Source organism: Furipterus horrens, unplaced genomic scaffold (assembly GCF_987537825.1).
Source record: "Furipterus horrens unplaced genomic scaffold, mFurHor1.1.pri manual_scaffold_10, whole genome shotgun sequence".
Classification (NCBI taxonomy): Eukaryota; Metazoa; Chordata; class Mammalia; order Chiroptera; family Furipteridae; genus Furipterus; species Furipterus horrens.
Window position 1 is genome coordinate 1,487,876 of NW_028327180.1, and position 22,123 is coordinate 1,509,998.

The 22,123-nt window shown below is 56.8% G+C and overlaps 1 protein-coding gene across 1 annotated transcript in view; it reads left to right on the plus strand.

Annotated features, from left to right (window-relative positions):
• Positions 1-15,841, plus strand: part of SYNPO2 (synaptopodin 2) — a 72,990-nt gene extending 57,149 nt beyond the window's left edge. The window contains exon 5 of the mRNA XM_090288382.1: positions 14,724-15,841. Coding sequence (XP_090144508.1) covers positions 14,724-15,257 — 534 coding nt within the window. The 3' untranslated portion in view covers positions 15,258-15,841. The remainder of the gene's footprint in view (positions 1-14,723) is intronic.
• Positions 15,842-22,123: the final 6,282 nt, after the last annotated feature.

Sequence of the window (22,123 nt, forward strand, 5' to 3'; positions counted from 1 at the left end):
TGAGAACGTGTACCGTCTTACTTCTAATATCTCTGTGATAGACACGCTTTGCTATGAGAGGAAAAACACCGTGTCTGCATTTGGCTGTTCCCTGCTAGTGTAACCATGCGTCTGTAGGAGCCGGTTTTGTAACCCACACCCGACTGTCATTGCAGAGCATTCACACGTTCATGCTCCAAGCCGTGCCTACTGTGGCTGCTGGTGACAACGTGGGTCTCGTTCAAGCCCCACCGGGAGCAGCCCACGCCGACCGCAGGAGAACCGGCCCAAGTGGCCGGTCGTGTGTGAAGTGGGCCGGGCTCCGTAATGAGCCTGCAGAGCGCAGACCCCTTTCCAGAAGCGGGTGGGCTCCCGAGGATGTTCCAGCCGGGCAGCGGTCCCATCTGAGATGCCAGAACCCACGGGTCTCCGCTGAACTGGGGGGGCTGGCACTGGGGCTGGGCGACCGCTGTCCTGTCTCGGTACTCGGTTAACGACCCTTGAAGGTCCCTTTGCAGGGACAGGCACCCGAGCGTGGACTCTAGCACCCTCCCAGTGGGGCCCCTGAGCACACAGGACGTGTGGCGGCCACACCCCAGCTGCCTCTTCCCAACGGAAGGCCAAGGCCATGCTGCGTTCTGCCCTCGGGACCTGCCAGCTCCCCTGCTCTGGGGGGCACCCGGGTGGCGGTCACTGGGCAGAAGCGCTTGTTTTCTACAAAGCCACAAGCTGTTCCCTCCCGAAATCAGAGTTGTTGAGTTGGTTTTAAAGTTTGTTCAAAGTTCAGGAGAAAACTATGTTAATTTGAAGGCCCAACATTATATTCCCAGAAACACTGACCCTGGCTGGTCCTGTGTTCCCTTGTCCCGGGACTCTGGGGGACACAGACTCATGGGACACTTCAGAGCTGCTGAAGTCGTCACCGAGTGTTCTGGGAAAAGGCAGAGTTCAGTTCTCGAGACTTGCCTCCGCGTCAGCCGAGGGCCAGCAGGCCGGTCGGTCCCGCCCCGCACGACCCGAGCACCGGGCGGGGGGCCGAGAGGCCGTCTGTCTCCCCCCTTGTGAAATTCTTTAAACAACGAGTGTCTCCATGGCACGCGTATCTGTACACTAACTTACCATTAGGCACTTAGAAGTTACAGAACTTCCTACTCAGAGGCAACCAAATATAGAAAAACTTCATTTAAAACTTTGACACCAAGTGCTGTCTGGCGTTTCTCAGGCGCCCGACTCTGAGGTTCACCAGCTAGTAAAGCACCGCTCAGGTACCGAGGGGGCAGTCAGGCCTCCTCGGGCTCCCGCTCAGATACGTGTCTGTTCCCGAGACAAAGGGTTCCTCAGGTTCTCATTCTCTTGGGGCTAAATGTTCACCTCATTCTCGACTTGCTGATCTGAATCACGTGTGCATAATCTAGGCCTTAGCCCCCCCCCCCAAAATACCCTGGAGGACCAGCTTCCCAGCCTGCCTGCCTTTCACAAGCCTTGAGTGACGTCAGGCTCAGACCAGCGAGGACACGCAGGTGGACCTGGGAGACGCCTGTCCTCACAGCCCCTCCTGCCGGGGCCCCTGATAGCCGCCCACGGTTTGTTCGTGGGGAAAAAAAAACATGAAGGCTTGCAGCGGGTTCTGAGCTGGCAAGACACCCACAGCTTGGGAGAAACCTGCGCCCGTAAACAGCAAATAGCGAAGGGCTTTGTTTTGTCCTACGAGCCTGGGAGTGTTTGGGGTCTTTGTCGGGTGGCATCATCTGCCTTCAGGGCCACCGGAGGGCCTGACAGATGGAAACGGGGGCGTGTCCTCGCTAGGAGGGGCCCGCAGGGACCACTGGAGGCCTCGCGCCGGGTGATTCTGACCAGCGACGCGGTGGAGCCGCGGGGCTTCAGGCCGCACTCCAGGCGGCCGTCACCGCTGGCCGTTAGGGCTCTGCGGGGTCCCCAGCTGAGCCAGCACGTGTCCTGGACATGCCAGGGGTGGCCCCTGCAGCTCGGTGTCCTCAGCGGACATGGCTCAGGCAAGGGCGTCTTTACACCTTACATCCTTTCCACTGTTTTTTTTTTCCCTTAACTTTGTCCCGTTGTTACTCTGAAAACATCCCCTCAGGAACGAGTGTGGAGGAACCCACAGGTGGCCTTGAGCGTCCCGATCTCTCACGTCAGGGAGGGAAGACAGTCGGACAAACCCCTCACAGTGCCCGCGAGCGCCGCTGTCCTCGCGTCAAACCAGAGCCACCAGCAAGGAGACAGCGTGCGGGATTCTGTGTGCGAGGTGCCGCTCCCACTTCACAGTCACCCCGAGATGCCCCGAGTGGGACGTCGGGTGAAGTGATCACCCCACTTCACTGATGGACCAATTGAGGTACAGGCAAGTTAGGGGATCTGCCTGGTGTTGGGCTGAGACTCCACCCCAGGGCCGGGCTCCCGGGCGACCCTCCTCCCGGGAACGTGAAGGTCCCTGGTGAGGGGACCTGCCACCGGGACTGAGCTGTGCCTGTCTCAGAGACAACGCAGTTACTTAACCTTGTACATCAAGGCCGGTGACCCCGAGAGGACTTCCGAGAGCTGGGTAGCCCCGGTGAGCCACACTTGTCAGAAGCAGAGGGGCGGGACACTGTAGTTTTAGTTCCAGCAGCCTCTTTGCTTGGAGCTCAGTCAGTAGTGGGGACACCTCACACCTGGCTGGTCACCACTTGGTGGACATGGGCATGCACCTGGCCACATGCCTCAGGCACACCCTCCGGCCTCCTCCCAGGAACAGGGTTACTGCGACAACGTGACGTCACGCCAGGTAATAAGGGGAAAGAAAGTCCCCACGTGCAGTAACAATAACATGAAAACAGTTCCCCCTGATTTTTAAACTAAAACAGAACACCATGGTTGGGTTTAGGGGAAGCAAAAGGTAACTGTTTCTAAAGGAAATCCCCGTGGGTCTAGGTGACACCTGGCGGGTAGGTAGCACGGGGCACCGAGAGGCACATTTGGGGCTGGGGCCTGTGGATGGCCAGGCCTGCCCTCTGGGCCTCAGTCCCCTCGGCTGGGACGCGGACACGGGGCCGGGCGTTGCTCAGCAGCTGTGTGGACTGTTAGGGGCCCTGGGTGCTGCTGGCAAGGGCCCTCCATAACTAGCCAGTGTTTCAGGGGCCTCCCAGGGAAACCCTGACACACAGGCAGGCGGGCTCTGCGCTCTCTGCTGACGGGGCCCGTGGAGGAGCCCAGAGCAAAGCTGGAGAGCCGCCGTGTCTGCGTGAAGCGCTGGTGGTGTGGGCAGGGGGGCCCTTGTCACTCCCCCCGCCTGTCCCGACTGAGGCCTCCCCAGTCCGTGTCCTCTGCTCAGCCTGCGGCCAGCTGCTTCTCTGTCTTCCTCTATTGCCCGGCCCTGTAGGAGTGGTACCAAGCTGAGGCCAGGATTTAAAAGCACCGGCTCAGTGTTCTTTTTAAAAAAGAAACCTAACGTCAGCTGTGTGCAATTCAAAGTACCGATGTTGACTAGACAAGTGGGGCGCCCTTAGCAGCGGAAAGGGAGCTCTCACGGGGAGCGCCTGGGAAATGAGATGTTTTCCCAGAACAGGAGAGGGGAGGCCACCCCCACTGAAAGTGGGGCAGTTGGCAGGGCGTCCCCGGGCCTCAGCAGGCAGCTGTTGCCATCCCTCTTCCCACAGCGTCCCTGGGACAAAGGGTCAGCACCCTGGCCCCTGGCCCCCGGCCCCAGGAGCAGGATCGGTTTCCAAGCAGAGACCCGGAAGCTGGGCGTGCTGGGGCAGCCTCCAGCCCCCGCCGGCCCTCGAGGAGAAGGGGTCCTCAGAGGCTGAGCCGCCCAGGGAGGGAGGAACCCAACATTCCAGCTGCCTTTCTAACCCGGGGGGATTTTTGTGGGTTTTCTGGAACTTCTAGAATCCTTCTGAGTCAGAAGCAGAAGTCAGGGCTGACCTTGAAGAGAAAAAAATCAAAACAAGCTGAGATTCTGAAAAATCTTGTCTGATTCCAAAATTGCTTTTATTCCAAATACAATTAAATTGATTTAGTTCAGTTTTCCTTTTCTGACATTTAATTAAATTCTTTCCTTTGAAAGTAAAAGAACAGCTATAGGTCTGTTTCTTGCATTGCAAACGACTTAGTTCTTTCTCTTCTTCATACCTCAGGTTGATTTTTTAAAGTGTTCACAAAACTGTCCTCTAAAGCTAAAAGTCAGGAGGAAACAGGCTGGGTTAATAATATAAAGTGTCACACCGGTCCTTCCACAGTGCGGTTTGTTTCTCCAGAGACACTGAGTGGGTTGATGGTGTGGCCCACTTACCAGAGTTTTCAAATAACCCCACGGGGGGCTAAATGGAGTTTGAATTCTACCTGACGAACTAGCCAGCATGACGTCACAGCTCATTTTGGGTGGCGTCCCTGCAATAAGGGGCAAAGCAACAAGCACCCCTGGGGACCTTGGAGTCTGGCTTTGACTTTACACTTGACCCCACCGACTGCCGGCTCCCTCCTGCACCGGCTTCAGCTGGGAGGGTGGGGAGGCTGTCTCCCCAGCTCCTGGCACTGTCCCTGCATGTGCCCTGGAAGGTGAGGGTCCTCGGGCCCCGCCCGCGAGGTCCAGATTTGGTGGGTCTGGGCGGAGCCTAGAATCCGTTTCTGTAACACAAGCCCCAGGTGATTCCGATCCTAATGGGCTGTGAACCACGCTTTGAAAAACACTTTTCCAACCCACAGAACGCGGAAGCGAACTCCTTCTCTGAGCGGGGCGGCAGCCCTCCAGCTCCGCGCCCGTGCGCGCGCGCCCGCCGGGGACGCGGACTCGGACTCGGACTGAGGCTCGGGCGCGCGCGCGCTTCCCCCGGTCCGTTCGGCGACAGGGCTCCCCGCGTCCAGCAGGTGGCAGCCGGCGCTGTCCCCGCTGCTCTCCGCCCGGGAGGGGCTTCCGCAGTCTGCGACCTCGTGACTCAGAATTCGGGCGAACGTTCTTTCCCGGTTGTTCCTTAAACCAAGACTCCCAGGCCCCTCGCTGTGGTTTCCTCCGACCCCCGCTGCTCGCCCAGGCGGAGAAGAGACGTTTCCCCGAGCCGAGCGATGCAGTGCCTCCCGCAGGGGCGGGCGGTGCCAAGTCCCTTATCTCCGGGCTGCGATCGCTCTGCCCCGGCGCAGTGGGGCCTGTTATCGCCCATCAAAAATGTGCTTCGTAATAACTAACCTACAGGAATCTCTGGCACCGATCTAAGCGTTCTTCTTTGGGGAGCTAGGCGGAAGGAGAGCGCCGAAGCCCTTGGAATGCGCATCAGCTTTTTGAAATGAAATCAAGTGCGTTTGTGAAAGTGGCAGAACTAAAAACCTCTGTGATTTACAAGCGCAGGGAAAGAGCCCCCTGCAGTCGCCGGCCTGTGAGAGGAGGGGGCGAGGGGTGACGGGGCGCAGGGGCAGGTAGGGGGTTGGGGCCGCGGGGCGGGGGCGCCCACGCAGCGTGCCCCGGCCTTGGGACTGGTTTCAGACCTCTGGCCCACTCAGGTCTCTCCCTGAAACGAAGGGGGGGGGGTGCTAGGGGCGGGGGTACGGCTGGAGACTTCAGGACGAGAGAGTAAAGGTCTCTGTTGGTGAAAACGAAGCAATTGGAGCTAATGGGTGGAATGACAAGACTACATTTCAGCTTCACTGAAGAGAACCCCACGCCCTTTTGGGGAAGGGACAGAGAAGGACGTAGTGTATATACGGGGCACATGAAGTGCGTTACAGGCTTTAATACATATACTTAACTTAATTCTTGTGACGACCTTAGTTGGTGGAAATTATCCTCATTTTTTTCTTAACCGATAAGGAAACCGAAGCTCAGAGAGGTTAAGAACACCGCCCAAGGTCACCCAGCTAGTCTGGTGGCAGATGCAGCAGGTGTCCCTTCCTGTTTGGGTGCCCTGTGTTTTCCCTGCTACACGCCAGGCGGGTGTGTGAAGGGCTCCTGCGCCCCAGGGAGCTCCGCTGGGTGGCTCCAAAGCCCCTCTCCTAAGAGTGTACAGTGTGCTATGTAAATATCTTCTAGAAGGTTCTTCAGTCTTGTGTTTTGATTTAGTTCAATCCTTTTTAAAAACCAGGGTCAGTTTAAAGCGTGACAAGACAAAATGTGCTTATTCCTTACCACTCTAATTCCAGGATACTTGAAAGAAAAATACCTTAAAATTAAATACATCATTTTTTCTAATGAGAGAAAAAGCAGTGCTCAGGGGGTGAGAGAATGAATCTCCGGTCCTTGACGCCGTGCCCGGAGGGCTTGCTCCGGTCTAGTGTCACTCCGTGTGGTCATGGTGCCGCCCCACTGGTCCAATGTCACTCCGTGTGGTCATGGTGCCCCCTGACTGTTGTGGAAACAGGCCCGCCCGAGAAGGGGGTGTTCTGAGACGCAGCCGGGCCTGTGGCCCTGGGACGGCACAGGCTTCCTGGACTGGGGTGGGGACTGGGCTTGCCGTGCTGCGAGGCGGAGCATCTAGAACCGTCTGAATCACAGGCTCTCCAGCCTTTGCTGTGGGGTGCACGTTCTGTTTGCTACAATTATGTCAGCTGTCACGCTCATTCCTACAGAAAGCAATTTTTTAAACAAAGAACCATTTAGAAATCACTCCCTCTGCTTTCACGGTCCAACCTGTTCTGTTGTTGTTTTGCTTTGTTTTTTGAATCTTGTGCAATAGTCTGCCGAGCTCTGTCACCGTGCCCAGGTCAAGGCCCGGCCTCGGGGGGGGGGGGGGGGGGGGGGGCGCCGGGTGTTGGTCAGTGCCCCCTGGGGGCACACTGCATGGGGGACACCGGGTTTCTCCGCCTTCAGTGTTTGCAAAAACAAAAACATCGCACGGGTCCAGACTGACCCGAGTTTAGCAACGAGTTGTAACATCCGAGGTGCGTTCGATGTGAGACTTACGGGGACCAGGCCTGTGGCCTGACCGGGAATCCAGCCGGCGCCCTTTTGGTGCGCAGGCCGGCACTCCGGCCACTGAGCCACACCAGCCGGGGCTCGGTGGTTTGTTTCTTTCATTATAGTTTGCGTTGCACACTATTTGGTTAGTTTCAGGTGTGCGGCACAGCAGACGGACTTTCCCGCCAGCTGCAGAGCGTTCCCCCCCACAATCTGAGGGCCCGAGGGCCTTCAGGTGAAGCCGGTGCACCCCGGCGTGAAGAAAGGGGCCGGACGCTCCTGACAGCAGGTGTGTCCACGTTTCCTGGGTCCTGTGAAAAGCAGCCCCTCGTGGCTGTTGCTGCTTTAAGGCACTTTCTGCTCTCCTCCGCCCCGCCCACACCCGGGGGTCTTTTATCTACTCCAGAAAGACAGTCATTCAAATCCCACTTGCTTGGTGGTGTCCCTGCACCTCTAAAAGGAAGGGACATACGTGAATTCTGTGTAAATTCCCTCAAAAAATATGTCATTAATATAAAATTTACCAGTCGGCCCGGAGATGCGATAAGGCATTCAGCAAAACCTTTCCTACTCGGTGCTAAGAAAACAAGTGGGTGGTGAGGTCCCAGATGAAAAGTTATATTTTCTACTTCTAATTTTAAATATCACTCTGGGACCATGTTTTTGACGAAGGAAACATAAATGTGATTTGGCAATAAATCCTAAAAATTTCCCAAGAGCAGTAGGTTAAAGATTTCCCCTAGGGCTCAAGATATGAATCAAAGGATGTACTCAATTAGCTTAAAAATGTAATGGACAGAAAAACAGTTACAAAGATTGACCAAGTCCTTTTCCTCCTACCGACTTCCCTCGTCCTGGTGAGATAATGGCATCACACGTGGTGCTACTAAACTGAAGGGGGCCGTTCACGTGCGCCCGGCAAAGCCCAGCCCCGTCAAACCTACACAGGAGTGTGCGTTGAAGAAAACAAAGGCTTCTTAGTGGAGGACAGGGCACCAAGCCTGGAGTCCCAGGTGAGCTGATGCTCAAAGACCTGCCCCCCCCCCCCATGGCTTCCAGGGGTTAGGGTTACCTGGGGGCAATCACTGATCACGGCGTCTAAAGGAGCAAGGGTCTTGGGCTCCCCTGGTTGGCTGGGGCCAGGGGCGGGGGTAGCTGATCACCACATCAGGTCCTGATGTCGGGGGTGGTGGTGCTCAGGTTTGGAGAGGATGTGGTCCGTGGGAGCCTTGTGCTTTCCTGGGCCTGGGGCTGAAACAGCTGAGGTCCAGATGTTATCTTCCGTGTGACAGGAAACTGTTTCTGTGGTCAGTGGACCGAAGCTTCGTTCATAGGACAGTTTGACACTGAGCAGCATCTGGTGTCCTGGGGACTTAATGATCGAGGAAGGGAGCGGACGGACAGGGAGGAGAGAGGCCGTGTCACGGAAACGGAGCCCCTGCGCGGTTACAGGGTGGGTGTCTCTGGCATTACCGTTGCCCAGCATTGGTTCGTCAGTTCTGTGACAGAATCCATTGTGACGGAATCTTGCTTACAAACACGTCAGTGGGAAACTTGGAGAATGTTACCGTGCCAAGGGCACAGTCAGGGTTGTTAGATGACACACCCAATGTTCCTTAAGAACCTTGTTCTTAAAATCGTAACTGATCGAGTTTCCTCGGAGGAAACGGGGCATGGGTTTGCTTTGGGGACAACGGGTCTGCCTCCAGTGTCGACACAGGAAACCTCCGGGCCTGGAGAGAAGTTTCACAGGAGTTCAAGGCCAAGTGATGACGTCCCAGGAGCAGGAGCTCACATGCTCCCCAGAATGACAGTTCTACATTTTCTGTTATGCATTTGGAATGAAGGAGAGAAGCAGGAAGACTATGTGTTGGGGGTGGGGGAAGAGCCAGGCAGGGGTGGATTACAGGGCAGTGAACAAGACCCCGGGCTCTCCTGAGGGTTCCCACCCCCTGCATTGGGGATACGTCTGGCGTCTCAAAGGTGTGTGACCTCCGTGCATGAGGACAACGGACAGGCCTGGCTTCACACCTTTCACTGAAGACGTGACAGGCCAGGGGTGTGGCTGCCCACCACGACCTGCCCAGTTAGGGGTGTAGATTGGTGACATCACCCCTTTTGCGTCCACAAATAGTAGCACATAATCTATAAAAAAAACCCTCTCTCTTATCCCCGCTTTTCTTCCAGGGAAACACACGTTCATGGTGACCTTCTGTGAAGGAGGGAGGGCGGGAGGGGAAGTTTGCCTGGGAAGGATGTCTGGGGTATTCAGGACCGCTGCAGCTGTGCTCACATAGTTCAAGGTACTGTAAGTGGCTTAATAACTTATCATAACTCTAATTCTAATAAGGTACATGGTGTCACTATTAATTTTATACTAACAATGATGACCGTCCTTTATTGAGTGCATATATGTGCCAGACACTGTTTTTCTCTGCGGAAGTCCTCCACAAGGTCAGATGGTCACCTGTTTCCTACAGGACCACACCCTTTGTTCATCGTGGAAACTGCTCTTTTCTCCGTAGAGGTGCACGGACCCTGAACCCCTCACATCTGTTATTTATCTCTTTCTCCTGCAGCGACGACCTCGGTGACCTGCACTTGGAGTGAGAGAAGACTTCTCAGACAGTGTTTTGAAATGTGTTCAAAAGATTTTAATGTTCAAACCATTTAAAGTCAACTTTTACAAAAATGTGCCAAAGTGAGGCTTTCCCCAGGAATCACGAAAGCTCACGATGGCAACCCCAGCTGCTGAACTGCGCGAGGGCCGCGCTCAGGGGAGCGTTCCCGTCTGTGGGCCCCGTTCTCAGCCCACGCGCTTCCTTCTCAGGGCGGACGGCGGAGGCGAGGAGTGGCCGCTCGAGTGCTTCCTTTATCTAAGTCCGTGGTTTAGGTCGATGGCCTCACTTCTGCAGCTTCCCTGCACTAACACGTGCTGGCGGTGCGACCAGAGCTACGTCCTCCGGTGTCCTTCTGGGCGAGGTGGAGGTGGCAGGGTCGCTGACCGGGCTGACGGGGGAACGTGCGCGGCCCTGTGCGCAGTAAAAACTCGGTGCGTGTTGGGGTTCTCATGGCTCCTGCGTGCGGAGTCCCCCCAGCCCCAGGCTCCCTGCCCTTCAGTCAGTGTGGCCGCTGTTGCTGTCCTGCGGCGGGAAGCCCAGGGCGTGCAGAAGTCTGCGTCGGGCCCACCCGGGCCGGGAGGGGACACCAGCGCTGCTGCGTGGCTGGCCAGCAGCCCCCGTGCTGGCCCAGTGGCACGGCCGGATCTGCGGCTGGGCGCTCAGGCCACTTCAGAGGCAAGGCCCCCCCTATTTTTATCCCAGTCGGCAGCCCGCCTGCGTGTTTGCCTCTTGAACAAAAGGTCCTGCCAGGTCTCCGACGCCTCTGAAGGCCTCACAGACACTTCTCAGGGTGACAAGAATAACCCACGTTTGCGTGCTCCGTGGCATTCGTCGTATAATACGAACGCGACCGGTCCTCTCCCGTGACCCGGAGAGGGTGGCCAGCGCCTTTGCCGTTTTACAGCCGAAGGCAGCAGGGCCGGGAGGTGGACTCCCATCACTGCCCAGTGCGGGGCCGAGGCAGGACCCCCCGGCCGGGCGGCAGGCACCCAGCTGGCCTCGAGTGCGAGGCGTCCAGCCGGCTTCCCGCGCCACCACCCGGACCCTTTCTCACAACAGGGTCCCTCCAGCAGAGAACGGAGCTTCTTCGGAGGGGATGGGTTTAGACCCGAAAGCGTTAGCTGAAGGCTAGTCTGAGCGGAACGGAGGCGAGCCGTTGGGGGCGGAGGCGACGGGAAGCTCTGGCTGCGAGGCGCCCTCGTCTTCTGGGGTCTGAGGACCTGGCCGCACGCACACAGCCCTTTAAGCAACGTGGCTGCCCCCGCCCGCCCCCCCCCCCCCGCCACCCCCCGTGGGCGATAACACGGATCAGGAGTCCTGGCCTCTGCGCTGTCCTTGGCGAGCGGATCGGACAGTCCCTTCCGTTGAGATAAGACAGCAAGCAGGGCCCCAGACCCCCCCGCAATGCCTCCCGAGGGACAAGCGTTTGAGTCCCTGCAGAAGGTCACAGAACAGGCGGCAGAGCCTGCGCTATGGAGAGGCCGGACCACAGAGGACCTTGCCATTCTCCTTAGTCCCCGACTTCCAGCTTGGCTGTGTCTCAGTCACCCCCAGGGAACATTTGTCCTCTATTTAATATCTACATAGAGGAATTCCATCTCTCTAGGGAGGGTTTTTCTAAGACTTTTCTCATTTAGGGAATCAAAGCAGTTTAAACCCCTCACACTTACCTCCAGGACCTTTTACTTCTGTGTTAAAATCTACCTGTTTAGAAGAGCGACTCCTTTGTAAATGTTGGTTAATCCCGCGTGTCTCGCCAAACGTGGCCTGGCGTGAGCGTGGGCGTGTGTGTGTCGGGGGCGGTGGGTCCACATCTGCTGTGTGAGAGCCCCGTCTTACATAAGTGACATGTGAGGACAGCGGTGTCCCCAGACCCGACCACATCTGGGCTCTGGCCCGCCCACCTAGAAAGGGTCTTTTATTCCTTCACACTCACGGTGCGGCTACCTGGCAGGCCCTGTTCTGGGTCTAAGAATGTCTCGGGAATAAGGCAGTCACCCCCGTCCTTCGGCAGAGCTAAATTCCAGCGGGGAGAAGCAAATAAGCCAAATAACCAAAGGAGCCACGGATTGTGTCAGGCAGGCATGAGACCATGGGGAGACTGAGGCAGAGAGGGGACAGGGTTCTGAGGGAGAGAGAGACTGGCCGAAGCGTGACCACACGGTGTCTGCATAAGGCCTGACGGAAAGGAGGTCGGGGTCACGCGTGAGGTCTGGAGACAGAAGGGTCAGCAGGTGTAGCCATCCTGGGCCCCGGCCGGCCTGGGTGTGTTCGCGGCCCAGGAGGAGGCCGGGGGGCTGGGTCAAAGGGACAAGGAGAAGCCGGAGGTGAAGATGGGGCATCAGGGGTGGGGGGCGGTGGATTTCAGGGGGTTGTGGTCAGGGAAAGGGGGTTGACTTTCCTCTTCTGAAATGAGCCATGAGCTGGCATGGAACAGGGGACTGAGGGACACGGTCATTCTGGCTATGGGTTGAGGGCAGACCGAGGAGGAGGTTGGAACCAGGGACTCCAAGCAGGAGACAGTCGTCCAGACCAGAAATGTCGATGGCGGAGGAGGTGGAGGTGGCGGAGGTCAGGTGCAGAGCAAGATGGGATGGGTCACAGTGACTCCAGAGGTCTGACCTGAGCGCTGGGGACCGGAGAGCGTCTGCGCTCCCGCCCTGCCTGTGCCCCTCACGAGGGTCTACTTTGTGAAGGTCTGATGGTCAGAAAGGCAGAGCTGACGCCACTCACTTCCGTTTGCGGCCATGGCGTTGGCTCAGGAGACAGTCACATTTGTGCGCAAGACTTACCGACGCGTGTTTAAGAAAGAAAAGAGAGGCCAGAGTCAAAATCACACCTGTCAGTTGGAGACAATCTGTCTGCTGGGCTCACGTAAGCAGGGTTTCAGCCAAGAGAATTATTGAGCTTTCTAAAAGGTTATGGTATGAAATAGTGTGAACTTCAAAACATGTATCACGTGGAACTTCTTCAGCCTCTGGGCTGGTCGCGCCTTCGTCCCCAGGAAACCCCAGTCCATGTCAGGTGTCACCAGGCAGTTCAGCAAGGACGCCCCCGAAGCTGCTGCATTAACAAGCTAAGCGGCTGACCCCACACTCACTCGGTGTGCAAATGTGGCTGTGGGAAGCCGAGAAGGGTCGTCGGCGTGTCTGCGCTTGGCGGCCGTGCTGAAGGCGGGGCCCGCGGCGTTTGTCGCCACAAGGGGTGGAATATTCTCTTTTGAAATGAACCGGTTTGGGCAGCATAAGGTGACCTTGGGACTCTTTTCTAAACGGAAGGACGCTCCTGAGTCTGTCACAGTACCTGCCAAGTTTTCAGCCAGCGGCTGAGCAGGAACTTCTGTCGTTAGAAAAGGTAAAGGGTCGTAGGAGACAGAAGCCATCTGTGGGCCCATCGTGCGCCCTGTCACACACTGACAAGAGTCAAGGGCTCGCATGTGACACTGTAAGGTCTTCTGATAATAACACAGCCGTGGTGGGACCACACCGGGATCCACGCCTGTGGTCCTGGGATCCTGCCGTCAGACACACAAACTCCACCACTGGAGGGACAGCTCTGTGACGTCCAGGCCCCTTAGGTCACCTCCGGCTCCAGGCGCAACACGGGGCCTCCTCCCTCCAGCCAGAGAGCAGTTTGAGCCTGGGGACTGAGGCTGACAGAGGAAGGGGCACCCGAGGCCAAGCCGTGGCCATCGCACCGGGGAAAGGAGTTAAAGGCAGGGTCTGGGTGCCGGCAAGGACGAGGGGCCCGGGGTGGTTTTGGCACAAACAACCGTGCCCTAAAAGGCCTATTCGTTTATGCCACAGGGGCGTGCAGGACTCACTGAGACCGCTGGGGACCGCCTCTCCTGGGGGGCGGCCGGGGGCTCGCAGAAGACGCGGAAGGGCGTGGCTCTGCCCTGCTCCCGGGGGCGCGTGTGGTTTGGCCTCGCCCAGGGCGGCACTGCTGTCTGCAAATTGTGTTCCCCACACGATGGTTTTTCAAACCTTCGGTGCTATCGACCTTCTTTCTTTCAATACTGCGCTTCAGCGTCCTCCCCCAACACACAGTCAACGGACGGATGCTTCGTCCTTAGCTGAAGAAAACCTCTGAGCTCTGTGTTAGGGTATCATTCAGCGATGTTGCGGACCTGCTCATTTTCCCGTGTCCACCCTTCTGATGGTTTTGGAACTTCGTAGGTGGCAGGAAGACCAGAAAATCAGCACCTTGTTGTTTGTTGATTTGCTGATGATGCCGTTCTGACCGGTGTGAGGTGGTGTCTCACTGTGGTTTTTATTTGCATCTCTCTGATGGCTCGTGATGGCGAGCATCCTTTCATGTGCCTATGGACCCTCTGTGTCCCGTCCTTGGAGACGTGTCTGTTCAGGTCCCTTTGCACATTTTTTAATTGGGTTGTCTGTCTTCCTGGTGTTGAATCCTATGAGTTCTTCATTTATTTTGGAAACTAACCCCTTGCCCTCCAAGGCTGACTCGTTGCCCCGTGTGCACACATGCCGCGTTTGCCAGGAGTTTGCCTACGGGCGTCTCACGCGGTTGGAGCATGCGAGAAGCGCAGAAGCGGAGAGCTTTCGCTACGTCGTCTTTTGCGTGTTAGACAGACTGAGCATTAGCTTCCACAGGGAAGTGTCTCAGGGACACACACTCTCCGAGAAACAAGGGGAGTCACACGCACAAAGGGGAGAGAAACGCGATGACGCAGAGGTGGGCGGTTCCCCTCAGAGACACAGGCAACACCCACACGTGGCCAGAAAACACCCACGTGACCGTCACTGGCCTAGAAGTGGGTTCTGGGAGGAAAGGCCTTCCCCTCTGTGACATGCGTCTGAGTGTCTCATGCTGGTTTGCTGCATTCAGGGGACAAAAGGAAGAGATCAGATTAAAAGTCACTTGAGAAAAGTCAAGAGCCCAGCAGGTCAGGGCTACTTCCATGTTGTGGATACCCCTCATTTATTTTGTAACGGAGCACAGGACTCGGGCGAGGGTGGGCTGTGCATGCCGACGTGAGCGGTGGGGGGCAGACAGAAGTCCGGGGACCGCGGTGATGACAGGTGGTCAAGCCTGAGAGGGCGTGGCAGCCTCGGGGCTATGGGTTCCGGGACGGAGAACGAACACCTTACGACCAAGCACGGTGGGGACATGGTTTTAGAGAACTTCGTCATGGTGCCATGAATGCTTTGCAGGAAGAGTCAGTTGGCAGAAGCCAAAATGAATAAGCTTTCCTAACCCTCCCTTGTCTCTAGGAGAGTGGACGCTCCCTGTCTCTTCCTGGAAGACCAGTCCCACCCGCCGTTTCTGCCGCGCCGCCGTGGGCTGCTGGGAGCTACCCCACCAAGCCCGCGGAGGGGCCGGAGAACGCGAGCCAGAGGCTGACGCCGTGGGCAGCAGCGGCCAGGTCTCCTCTCGGTCTCGTAGACGATGCCTTTGAACCCAGGAACATCCAGGAATCCGTCGTGGCGAATGTGGTCTTGGCAGCTCGGAGGAAGGCGCTTTCGGGGCCCCTGGAGGATTGGAACGACAGGCCATCCTGTGTCCCCGGAGCCCCGAAGGCCACCAGGGGCTCGCTGGGGAGCCGCGAGTACAGTGTTGTGTCCCCGCCCAGCAGCACTGTGCCCCCCACCTCCCGGGACGACTCCCCGTGGCGCTATGTGTACGCCAGGCAGCCTTCCAGAGCCGAGTCTGAAGCGCTGTCCTTGGAGGCCTGGTCTGATCGCTGTCTCTCCGGGGCTGGGTGCGGCTCTAACCCGCGGCCCAGGGGCTGGCGCGGCCAGACGTGAGCATCAGGAGACGTGACGCAGGCCCCCATGACAGCCATCGTAACAGTGTTCCTTGGCAGGGCTTTGATTTCTTCAGTAGTTTAGATTCACTTTGCTCTTAGTTCATCCTCAGAAGCCACTGAGTGTTGTAAGTCCGCGCACACAGGGGTGCAAGCCATTTCCTCTCTGCTGACATACAGAGAAGTTCTTTGAAGAAAAAAATGCATTTTCTATGTTGAGATGCTGGCCCTTGTATCTCACGCGGAATCTTAATTCCACTTATTCCATGGACACAGGGTGGACGAGGTAATGACGCCCAGCTCAGTTAAAATGAAACTTAGTATTTTCTTCCATGTGTCTTGGTCCAGGAAGAAACGAATGAAATATGATGTGCTGGCTGCCATTCGTGTTACCGGCGAAAGGGGGTCCTTTCCCGTGGCACCTTGGTGTAAAAGCCAACAGCTAGAGTTGAGAAAAATGGGTCTTTATTTAGTGTTCCAACCTGCGGAGGGCAGGGAGCACTTCAGCTCAGAGCCCTGTTCTCCCACGGGACCCAGCGCTTCCCTTGCTCCCCAAAAGGCAAGAGGCCAAAACCATGCCCAGAAGTTCCCGGTGCCTTATCTGTCAGCTGCCTCCTTCGGGCTCTGAGGTGCGATGTCATCAGCCTCCGTATGACAGCCCAGGAAAACACGTGCCGGGTTGCACGGGACCACGCGTGGTTCTCTCTCTGCCCTTTCCAAGCCACATGCAGTTCTCACAGCCAACGTGCCTGCCGCCTATTTTTAAATCCCTGACTCCGTCCTGTGATGCCGTGGGCGTGGTAACGGGTTCTGACCCTTCACAGCACCCTGCGCAGGCCCCGTGTGCTCTCTCCACACCACTCCATGGTCAAAACCCCTCCCATCTCCTTGGGCCCTTGGAAGAACCAAAGTCATTTGCGTAACTAAGACACTAGCCACCAGCCATAGTCATGCAAAGGCATCTTAAAAGCTGTTCCCTTCTCCCTGTCCCCCAACCCGCAGGCTCTGGGGAATTTGGGGGACCCCCACCCTGTAACATTAGCAGTGACGTCAGGAATAGCACACGGGGAAGATGTCAGCGGGAGCGTGCCCGTAAGTAATAATTAGATATAAAACAAGAGCCCTGTGGTGTTATTTTAAGCAGGTCTCAGAAACGTTTTTAAAATCTAATACAATTCTTTTTTCCTTTTTTCTTTAGTAGAGTGGAGATACAGGCGTTCTCAGAGAGAAAGGAACACCTGAGAGTAAGATAGCCCTGCGCTGCGGAAGGCCTCTGAGATCGGTGGGGTCGTGTGTGGGAGGAGAAGGGTGTAGGTGTAGGGTTTATTCGTAACCTACTTACAGCCCCCAGCCCGAGACAGGGACAGACTCGGGGTTCCGGCATCTGCGCTGGGGTGCTCTTGTTCGCGGAATGAGCTTGGACGCGTCATTCATGTTTGTGGCTCAGCAGCTAAATATGGGGCGCCTGTGGGGAGGGGACCGGGCCGGCGGGGACACCCGTGCGTCACTGAAGGTCCCGAAGGAGCTGCTGAGCGGAGGGTTGGGTGCGGTACGTGGAGCGGGGTTGGCGCGGGTGAAAGGCCATCGGCGGGGTGAGGAGGTGGTAGGAGGACGTGTCTGTCAGGGCGCAGTTGCAGCCTGTGGCGCCTTGTTAGCCGCAGAAAACGTGCCGCAGGAGCTCACGCAACAAGGGGCGTTTCTTTAAAGAGAAAGCCACCACGGGGTCCCCGAGGCGGCCAGACAGGGGCGCGGTCCGCTCCTCTCGGGCCCTGTGCCTCGTGCGCCCCACCTGAGACGGGGAGTCCTGCGCCCGCTCCTCACGGCCCCCCCCGAAGTCCTGCCCACAGGGGCGGCCCAGGCTGTCCCTCAGAGGCACGCACTGAGGCTGTTTGACAATACAGGACATTTGGAGTATTAAAAACTCTTAGATTTTTAAATTTTTATTTAAAATTTTTTTTATTGTTGTTCTATTGGTTATTCCAATTCCCTCCCCCCGGCTCTCCACGGCCACCCCCACGCTGCTGGCCATGGCCATGGTCATTTGTACTAGTTCCTTACCTCTCAGACTTTGAAAAGGGGTTGCCTTGATTTGTTTGACTTTTTAACTCTTGAAGTTATGAGGATGGTGTCTTTCACTGAAAAACAGCTTTAAAATTTTTCCCCGGAGTACAAGTGATTCCTTAGCTTAGAAGTAAAAGGACATAAATGTGAAGAAATCCCAGCAAGCTCTAGGACGATGGCCCCGACCAGACGCTAGTTTATGCAGTTACGGAGAGAAGAGGAGTGCTTGCTGACGTTACTGTGCCCGCTCTCTCCGACTCTGAGATGTGATTACCAACCCCTGAGAGGGTAATGTTCGTATCCACAGTCTGCCGGCCAGTCCTCAGGACGCCCCCACGTAAAACGCTTCCTCGCGTCACACGTGGCTGTGGTTAAATATTGTAGGTGCAAGGGTTTTAAGGTGAGCACTGATTGAGCAGAAGAGACTCTGCCTGGCAGGATGAGATTGGACTTGCGTGCTTTTATAAACTTGGCAGGGAGTCCCATGGCTCCCAGGATGAGACAGACCCCATCCCAGATGCTGACGTCCGGTGTCACCGTCCCTGAAACTTCCACTGGACTCAGAACAGAGGGAAGCAGCCATTTTAAACAAACAACCTGGTTAGGAAACCGGCCTCTCCCTGTCTGCACGCACACAGTCGGGATGCTCACTTGTGCTAAGTGGTGCCCACAAGGAGATGACGTCTCAGGTGCTTATTAGAAATCAAGATCTCAAGGCATACTTTGTCACTAGGACTCTAAACAGCAAGACGTCATTGTCCAATCATCACACAGGCCAGTGTGGCTGTTTACCTCCAGTTCACTTGAGAAGGAGTCCAGCTGGCTGCTGCCACTCAGGCTCCTGTGTGAGACAGGACACGTGCCCCCGGGACCCCGTGCCCGCACGTGAGCGTGCTGCCGGCCTGACTGTGGGACCCTGCAGCCTTTCCCGCGGCGCCGCTGCTAGTCACACAGCCCACGGGCACTGCTAACTGCCCTTCGCTGCCATTAGCAGGAGCAAGAGGGTCTGTCCCACCACGGGCCAGAGGGCGTCTCTACAAGGGCAGCGTGCTGGTCACAGGACGCCGGTTTCATGCCTTTCCTCACCCTTGAGTTAAATCTTTATCACTGCATGCGTGTGAACTGTGTGTTATTAAGATGACTTAAATGTGGTCTAGGATTTTGAGTTTTCTAAATGCACGATTCTGGTCCGATGATCTCAAATGGGTCTCTCTTATGTCTGGCACCGTAAATCGGATCGGAAAGGGCTGCCCGCTTAGGGCTCAGGCATGTTTATGTGTATTCATGCACGGATACCAGCATGTAGTTATGCATGTATCAAGTAGGCTCAGTTATTATAAGTAGAGAGGAACTGTAGAAATGTTTCTTTTTAAAGAGGAAGTAGATTTTCACATTTAATTTCTAGTCACAATAGAAGAATCTACACTGTCCACTGTTTTCATTAGAAAGACTGTTTTCCTGTGAATTAGATTGACATTTCCACCTGTGTTTATCCCAAACACTGTGTTCGAAAGCTGTGTCCTGAATTCAAAATTGTAGTACTAATAAAAGGCAACTTGAGAATCAACTGGAAGTGGCTTTTCGTTTTTCCTTAAAAAGAATTGTTTCGAGTTAGTCCTCACCCCAAAGGAGAGGTAATCATATCCACTGCATGCTACATAGTTTTAAATGTCAATTGCTACAACATCAGCTTCCAGAGACACCAGAAGAATTTCATGCCCATCGGCAACATTAAACTGTAACACTGAAAAACTTTAGAAAAACCTTATCTGAAAACAGGATCGATTTCAAATGCAAGCTGACAAGTTTGAGATCCAAACATATTTTCATATTAGTCTTTTTAAAATCTTTCCTTCCTGGCGTGTGGAAGATGAGTCCCAGGCACAAGCGTGGCCCGTGGCCATGTGACCTAAGAACTGCATGGAGTTGAACTTCAGAATCTCTGGACTCAGAGTCTCCCAGTGCCGTGACCTCCATGAGCAGGCACAACACTGGCCTGTTAAACGGACGTCCTTCTGATAAAGCGTGTTTGGGTTAGACTTTTGAAAATGACTTCAGCTGTCCTGACATGGTATAAAAACTGTCAACGGACTGTGAGCTGCCTATGCCATCAGTGCCATGCAGGGCCATCACAGACTGGGTGACAAGGTGGGGCCAGCGAGCTGGGGCCCCCCGAGGGGCGGGCAAGGCCTCTGTGCAAGGCCAGCGACAGAGAGCTGCCCCGATGTGGAAATGCACGCGGGGGTTTCATGGGACGTTCCTTGGGGACCTGCCACCGGAGTTTCATGTACTTTTCACAAGTCATGGAGTCGTTTTCTTTAAAACATTTTATAAGCACCTGAAAAGGCTGACACTGTTAGTAACTCACTGTGCAAAGCCGGGGTCAGGTGGGATTCAGCCCGTCAGCCCAGCTGGCTCCCCCCAGCTGTCAGCTGGCACCGGACAGCATCAGGCAGCACTGGGCGACACCAGACGGCACGGGGCAGCACCGGGCAGCACCAGGCAGCACTGGGCGACACCAGACGGCACGGGGCAGCACCGGGCAGCAGCAGGCAGCACTGGGCGACACCAGACGGCACGGGGCAGCACCGGGCAGCACCAGGCAGCACTGGGCGACACCAGACGGCACGGGGCAGCACCGGGCAGCACCAGGCAGCACTGGGTAACACCGGGCGGCACCAGGCAGCACTGGGCGACACCGGACGGCACAGGGCAGCACCGGGCAGCACCAGGCAGCACTGGGCGACACCAGACGGCACGGGGCAGCACCGGGCCGCACCAGGCAGCACTGGGCGACACCAGACGGCACCAGGCAGCACTGGGCGACACCGGACGGCACTGGGTAACACCGGGCAGCACCAGGCGGCACCAGGAGGCACCAGGCAGCACCGGGCGGCACAGGGTGCCCTGGCACGCAGGGCAGGAACAGCCGGGCCTAGGAAGGAAGTCTGTCCGGGCAGCGCCGGGCAGGGGGTTCTGGGGGAGCAGGACGGAGAGCGGCCGTCCCCCCGGGGACAGGTGGGCACCCTGCCTCCTGGACAGCCTTGTAACCTCAGCACGAGTGGGTCCCCGGGCCCGCCTGTGTCCCCCGCACGGCTCACCCCCACTGGCTGGCCTTGCCTCCCCCTCCTGTGTCCCCCTCCCCCTCCCCCCCCTTCCCACCGCCCCACATGCCTTGGCCGCCAGCCAGCTTCCTCTTCAAAGGCCTTTGCACAGAGCGGGGGCCGGGGGGCTGTGCTGAGCTGGCCCCCGGCGGCCGCTTCCCCGACTTCTGTGAAGAGGGGGTGGCTGAGTGAGCCCTGCGGCCGCCCGACCCCTGCCCAGCCGTCCACACCTGTCAGATGAGGTCACCATCTTCGGGACGCTTATTTTCCGGTTCACAGAAATAACAGCCTTTTTTTACTTTTTTTTTTAAATTTGAATTTGGCAGAGGAAGCAAGGGGAAGCAAGGCTGTCTGGGCACACTGCGGTATAACCCGAGACTTTCTCCTTTGCTAAGTCATCCTGAGTTCAAAGCACTTAAAGTTAAGTACGCCACAAGAATGCTTTGGTACCAAAATTATTTTTGAAAGATTAAGAGCTAAAATAGGAACATTTCTGGTACGTTTTCAAAACGCACGGACTGTGAGAAGGGCCCCAGAGACCAGGTAATGCGATGCAGGTGGGACTGAAGCAGCCAGAAGGCGCCCGGCTCCGTCCCTTCCGTGCGTGTTCTTGCTTCAAAGGCGGGATTACAGGGCCCCAGCGTCCCCGTGGGCAGCCCCGAGGCGGCCCCGCCTCAGACGGGACGGGCACCGTGCTCGGGAGCCCGCACCACGCTCCTAAGCGCCCTGAGCCAACGTCTCCTCCTTCCAGACGCAGGCCCTGTTCACACCGCCTCGCTTCCTGGTCCCCAGACAGAGGTGACATCAGCGGCCACCGACAGGAGAGCTTCCTGCGCACCCTGTCATTATCTGTGTCCCGAGGCCCTCCCAGCATGGACAGCCGCCAGAGGAGGCCGCAGTGGTGGGGGCCGTGTGACAACGGGCGCATCTAAACGCAGAGTCAGGGAGGCAGGGGGCCGGGCGGCCGCGCGGGAACCCGGGCGGATGGAAGCGTCTGGGGACCCGCGCGTTCCAGTCTGTTCCAACCACGCACACAGTGAACTCCAGGATGACCCAAAAACCTTTCAGAAGGACATGAGGAATATCATAACAGTAATTACAACAGGAATTAAAAGAATTAAAACAGAACTTCCCTGCATTTATCATGGATTTTCAAAAACAGGAAAAAAAAAATGTGGAGACTGTCACGAAACCCAGGCAATTGGGCCACAGGTGCTGTGCCCCCCCTCTGCCCGTCCCGGGGACCCTCCACGGGGGGCGGCAGGTGTGGCCTCTCTCCTTTCATAGCATCAATGAGAGTCTTGTTCAGATAGCCGAGGGGAGACTCAGGGAGGGCTTATTTGGCGTAATGGGCCCGTCCAGCCGCCCGTGGGGAATGTAGTCAGTATGCGGTGTTCTCAGGGGGCTGGCACTGCACCAGGGCTGGAAGGTCAAGGAGAGAAGCAGGAAGGCATCACAAAGCTCCGTGGAGTCCCGGCCCGCGCGCTGGAGGGGACTCCCCGGTCTGGGGCGGGGCGGCTGCGCAGCTGCAGGTGATGCTCAGATTTCAGGGTTTGAACCGCTGGGCGGGGGCTCGTGTTGACTGAGATGAGGAGGGGAGAGAGAGCTCCCTGTGGACGTACCGACCAGGGAGAGGAGCCCCAGCGATAGGAACAATGGCTGAGGACCGGGGGGCTGCCGACCGGGGGTCAGGCCTGCTTTG